Source organism: Aegilops tauschii, chromosome 5 (genome assembly GCF_002575655.3).
Source record: "Aegilops tauschii subsp. strangulata cultivar AL8/78 chromosome 5, Aet v6.0, whole genome shotgun sequence".
NCBI classification, from domain to species: Eukaryota; Viridiplantae; Streptophyta; class Magnoliopsida; order Poales; family Poaceae; genus Aegilops; species Aegilops tauschii.
The window spans coordinates 45,402,532-45,408,420 of NC_053039.3; the positions used below are offsets into that span (position 1 = coordinate 45,402,532).

Here is a 5,889-nt window from a genome sequence, read left to right on the forward strand (position 1 = left end):
CTGTATACATTTGTACTATAATGATTTTTACTATTACTTTGAATTGGCTTCAGCGTAGGGCTATTAATTCGTATTCTGATAGACTATTATTATACATAAAACAACCACCAAATCCATACAACCAGTTCAATAGCAAGAAAATTAAAAAATAAGTCTGTTGGGGCAAGTGGCCTATTGATCAATGACATAATGAAAAGGGTAAAAAGAAGCCACCAAGTTGCCTATTGATCAATGGCGAGGCAAGGCGACATGATGCTATAGTCATCGAGTCCATCATGCTGCCAAGCCGGTTCGAGACCTACTGCCCATTAAGTGAGTGTCAGTGTTGCGAAAAGGCAATTTGAATATAGAGTCGGTTGCCCCCCTAAAGAAGACACACTCAATAATCATCTTGTTATGCGTCATCTAGAAGTTCCAGGTCATCGTCGCGAACAGTAAACAAAAGAGGCCTCTCATCGTCCCAGTCAGGCTGGCCTGAGTTAAGAAACTGTACCAGGTTCAGGTTATGGTGTCCTGGACTAGTGGGTACTCACCATGTCATCTCTCAGCTAGGTGGGCCGGGCCGAGGACCTCCGTTCCGGTTCATTAATGGGCCATTCCAAAAGGCCCATGGCGTATAGACGACCTGTTCTCGAAGACTAGGTGCATACTCAAAAGACTTAGATGTCCACGATCTACCACATACATAGTCGACTTACCTATAACCCTAGACCCCATGGTAACTATACAAACTTGGGGGTAGGGCTCGTAGACGGCATCAACAATCTCGTGATGGACAAACCTGTACTCTCTACCCCGTCATAAATCAATACAATAAAAAAGCAGGAGATAGTGTATTATCTCTTCGAGAGATCCCGAACCTGGGTAAAACATCCATCCAATTTTATCATTGCATCTAGGCTACTACCTCGGGACCCCTACTGAGATTCGCAGAATCGACTCCGTCATTTGTGGCCCATGCAGGTCTCACAACGTAGCCACCGCGAATCAATGGCGATCAACATGGGTGAGCATACACTAGTGCAGAACCGGGCTTTAGCGCCGGTTCGTAAGGGCCTTTAGTCCCGGTTCCACAACCGGCACTAAAGTGCCACCACGTGGCACGAGCCAGGCCCGGGTGCGTGTAGGACATTAGTACCGGTTGGTAACACCAACCGATACTAAATGTTTGGGGGTGTTTTGGTTTTATTTTTTATTTTTCCTTTAATTTTGTGTTTTCAATTTAATTTAGTGATTGTTTTACATTATAATGAGTTGTTAAATCATTAGGTGAAAGTACCGCAGATTAGTTTCGACTGGATGCATGTGGATCTTAGCTAAGTGATCAAGTATATGACATATCCATATTATACTTGATCACTAAGCTAGGATATGGCATATTAGTGATCAAGTATAATATGGATATGGCATATACTTGATCACTTAGCTAGGATCCATCCAGCTGAAACTAATCTGCGGTTTCTTTCATAAATGATATAATAACTCATCATCATATTAATATAAAAACTCTTGCATCATATCATCAACAACAGTATACTAGCTAGCTAAAAATCATCATAGTCGTCACTACCACTATTTAATCATCATAGTCATTACCGCTATCTAATCACCACCAACACTACCTTTTTTTCGAAAAGGGGGACTCCCCGGCCTCTGCATCAGAACGATGCATACGACCCTCTTATTAAACAAATAAATAGGTTCCAACAAGGTCTTAAAGTCTCCAAATAAAAATAAAAAAGAGCTCACACAGAGCCAAAAAGGCTAGAAGACAGACTCATATTGTCCAGTTTGTACACGAAGTGCGTCCAGTTTTGAAGTGAGTGGAGAGAGTGAGGGGCGGCCGGCGGGGGAGGACCGGCGCGGGGGATTGAGGGGGAGACCGAGTGAGTGGAGAGAGAGAGAGAGAGAGAGAGAGAGAGAGTAGTAGAAAGGTCAGTTTGGTGAATCGTAATTACAGTACCATCCAACTGTTGTCACATACCCAGTACTACAGCTTTCAAAGGAAACCACTAGTTGACTGGATTGCGTAGCTGATTGCAACTCCACATATCCATCAGCTGCTTGTTTCTGTTAGTTGGGAACGTGAAGTTACTTATTTACTGCTAATTATTCAACACTCATAAAGGTTCAGTTCATATTGTTCTGCACTGATGGTGTAGGTGTTATGCATTGTGTAATTTTAATACCATGTCATTTCCTATAGTTCCCTTTCACTGATCCAATCATGCCATGATGCCTTCTTCTTTGTGGCATGTGTAAGTCCAGTACCAGAGTTATTCCTTTTAATCAAGCACTTGATCATAGCATATATTTTGCACTGTGTTTGCTTGATCCAGTGATATCAGATGCTACACTAGATCGATGTATTGCAGATTGACTTAAGTCACAAGTACCCATCTTACTTGTCTGAGCTCACTAGTATCTCCTGATCTATTCCACTCCTTCAGATTCCTTGATCGAGGTATTTGCTTTTGTATCAACTTCTCTTTGATTTTTTTCCAATTTCTCTGCCAACAGGAAATTCATATTCAATGATACTTTATTGACCTATTATTCCTGTTATTTAGTTATTTGATGTAGAAATTGTGGCTGAGGATCGTCCAATGGAGATTCCCGGCCCCAATTCTTCGGTATCGACAATAACACGAATCTCAAGTGCCACCACGGGAGCTGCTGGAGAGGAAGGTAGCTTTCGACATGGCTGCGACAGGCAGGAAGATTTCTCGCAAATGAGGAGAGATCTTCAAAGAAATTATCATTCTATACCATTCTTAGATTAGGTTCTCTAAGTGTTGCCGTGACTTTAGCCACTTTTGTCCTTATGTTTTGTGTATAATTCGATTGGTTGGTGGTTAATTTGTAAAAAAGCTTGTATGATCGAATTATTACTATCAATTTCTATCGGCCTATAAATTGTCTGTCATGCTGCTTGAATTCTAACTTAGTGATTCATGGAGAAATGTCAATGGCATGAGGCAACAACAGACATTGCCATTGTTTTCGAGATGACGACAGATATTACTGGATGTACACGGCTTCTGTATTTTGCCAATCCTGTAGTTTGATACACCATTGGGTTCATCTGCGGCAGAACATCATTAAATTTATTGTGGATGGGGCCCATGTCTTGGGCCAGCAGCATGGAGCTTGGGGCGTTATTGCCAGAGATTCAGAAGGTCAAATTGTGGCTGCCAGGGCTGGGCATGCCTTGAATGTGTATGATGCATTTGCTGCTGAACTGCAAGCACTGGAGAAAGCTATCGATTTGGCAGCTGAATTAGGTGTGGTAAGGATGATGGTGGAGACAGAAGCACAGCTGGTTGAGCAAGCATTAAACAGGCATGCACCTGATTTCTCCAAGGAAGCCCAGGCGATAGAAGACATCAAAGTACAGGCCGAACTCTGGTTCACCTCATGTGAGTTTCTTCACTGTAAGCTTGTTGCAAATGTGCCTGCCCACTCTAGCGCAATTAGGTTTAAATCTCCATGATGGAGACGGTCTTGTGTTTGATGATAATGTTTCAGCCATTGTAGCTGATGCTGTATCAGGCGATGTAGCCCAGACTGCTTCGTAATAAAGCTTTGTGCTTGCCCTAAAAAAAAATCCTGTAGTTCGATACATATTAGTTCCTTTCTCTAGTATAATAACGATTAATGTTGTATCACCAATCGTTCAGTGCTCAACCTTGTTATGATAACATGATAATTCTGTAAACGAGCTTCTCAACTCCTTTTTTTGGGTTTTGAACTTGGTCTACTACCTCTGTACAAAATATAAGACGTTTTGCAGTTCAAAAACGTCTTATATTTTGATAGGGGAGTATTAAACTGGGGCCCAGCTGAATCTGGGTAACAGAGTAACAGTACAATTTGGAGCAGTGGCTTCCTGGAATCAATACGTAAACTCAGAGATTGTGTCTAGCTTTGCAAGCTCATGGGCAACATTGTTACAGGCGCGAAAGTATAAAAGCAACTGATCAAACTGACAGACTCATGATCCATCTAACATACAAATATACATGATGTACCGATATGTGAATAAGTGACAAGTTAACCATTTAGTCTTAGTGCAAACGATCCACGGCTAGGAGTATTGGAATGTGACAAAATTGGCAGCTGAAAGAGGAGGCGACGGCAACATAATATGCGGCGACAGGTCCCTGGCAGCAGCCACAGCTGAAATGGCTGCGGCAGGCCCAGGCACACAATTCCGGCATGAGACTAGCAGCGCCCCACACCGGCACTAGGTGACAATGTTCCAAATCGTCCATTATGCACCCAACATTTCGTGCACTTGGCTTGTAAGCTTCTTACCTGCTCAAGATACAAGAAAGTGCTATCAAAACTGCCACAAACCTGACAATATGCGACTATCATTTAACATAAATACGACAAATATGTCAAGATGGTCTTTGAAATATCTTACAAACTGGTTATCATTCACAGAGGGCAGCCGCAGTGATTCTGCATTAGCGCATTCTTTCAGTACAAGTCTCAAATCACTCTTAGATAAGACAAGACATTACATACCATCCCAACCATTCTTGGAGGAATAGTACAAGACAAGAGTGAAGCACACCATTTCGTCCCCATAATTTTTGCTACTAATGGTCGTCAAACATCTAGTAACTGAGTTAGGAATCAAATACATATGACGAAATTCAGCAGAAAATTATGTAATGATTTGTTCTCAGCTATTTATTCAGCATTTTGAATGTCAGGTTTGGCAGGAAGAGCAAAAACCATTATTACTGTACTTAAGAAAACAGAATGCCAGACAACATGCTGTCCCAGTAGGATAAGAGATGTGTCTAAACGGTGACAATGCAAAGAATATTGTACTTACCTTGCAAAAGTTTAGATCAGGGGAAGGATGGACAGATGAACATGACTTCTTCCATCTCATTGTAAAACCAAGCTCTTGGGCGGCACTCGAAGAAGAGATCAAAAAACATGCCATGTACAAAGTGAATGAAAGCTGTTAAACTACTATATTGAAAACTATTCGACAGAACAAGAAATTATGTAGATTCAGTGAGCGACACTCATGATCCCATATACACTACTGTATTCATCAAGCAGCAGCAGCAACAACACGAACAACACTATTCGAAAGTATTGGTTATGACAGGAGATAAGATGACCTACTCTTTCAGTTGACAGACTCCCCATCAGTTGTGACATTTGTTCTTGTTCTGCAAATAAATAAAATAAATAGCACATAACTGAGTATAGTTTTGAGTCACAATTTGATGTTTAGTCAGCAACAAACGTAACTACCAGATAGGCAATTAAGTGCAGAGAAAAGCAAGAAACAACAACCTTTGGGTGCAAGCTCCCGTGCAGTCCAAGCTTTGCACCATCAGAACCTGAACAGAGCAACAGCGAGAACTCGGCTATCGCATCACTCGTCGCAGCGCCAGTAACACTATGGAGAGAAATGGTGATGCGAGGTAAGCCCTTTGCCTTGGTAGCCAGAAGCTTTGCACCATCAGAACCTGAACAGAGCAAAGATGACGTTATCTATCATGCAATGTTTGCCACAAGTGAGATGAGTTTTTGGGGAATTTGAAGTGGGCGGGTGGGTGGCATGCCGGGTGACTTGCGGAATTGGTCGGCGGCAAAGAGCAGCTTCACCTCGCCGGAGGACAAGGAGGACTTGAGGTAATTCACGAAGTCGACCATGGCGCAGCGGACGAGCAAGGAGCGGAGGACTTCAGGAGGTCGACCATGGCGCAGCGGACGGGGAAGGGGAGGAGGAGGCCGGGGACGGGCATGTCCGGGCGAGGAGGAGCGGATCCCATCGACGGCGCGGGCGGAAGAGGAGCGGCGGCGCGGGAGGGGGGGAGCCATTTGAGCGTCGTGGGTGTGGTTAGAGGAGACGAC

The 5,889-nt window shown here is 43.1% G+C and overlaps 1 protein-coding gene across 4 annotated transcripts; it reads right to left on the minus strand.

Annotated features, from left to right (window-relative positions):
• Window positions 1–3,965: 3,965 nt before the first annotated feature.
• Window positions 3,966–5,889, minus strand: LOC109740183 (uncharacterized). Of its 4 annotated transcripts, XM_073499716.1 has the most exons (6): window positions 5,598–5,889; window positions 5,326–5,501; window positions 4,850–5,198; window positions 4,534–4,632; window positions 4,430–4,467; window positions 3,966–4,317 (listed from the first exon to the last, which is right to left on the minus strand). In XM_073499716.1, exons 1-3 carry the CDS (start codon window positions 5,854–5,856, stop codon window positions 5,175–5,177), a joined length of 459 nt encoding a protein of 152 aa, XP_073355817.1. In that variant the 5' UTR covers window positions 5,857–5,889; the 3' UTR covers window positions 3,966–4,317; window positions 4,430–4,467; window positions 4,534–4,632; window positions 4,850–5,174. The 4 variants fall into 4 exon arrangements, with proteins under 4 accessions (XP_073355817.1, XP_073355818.1, XP_045084249.1 ...); XM_073499717.1 differs by lacking the exon at window positions 4,534–4,632; XM_045228314.2 differs by having other exon boundaries at window positions 4,534–5,198.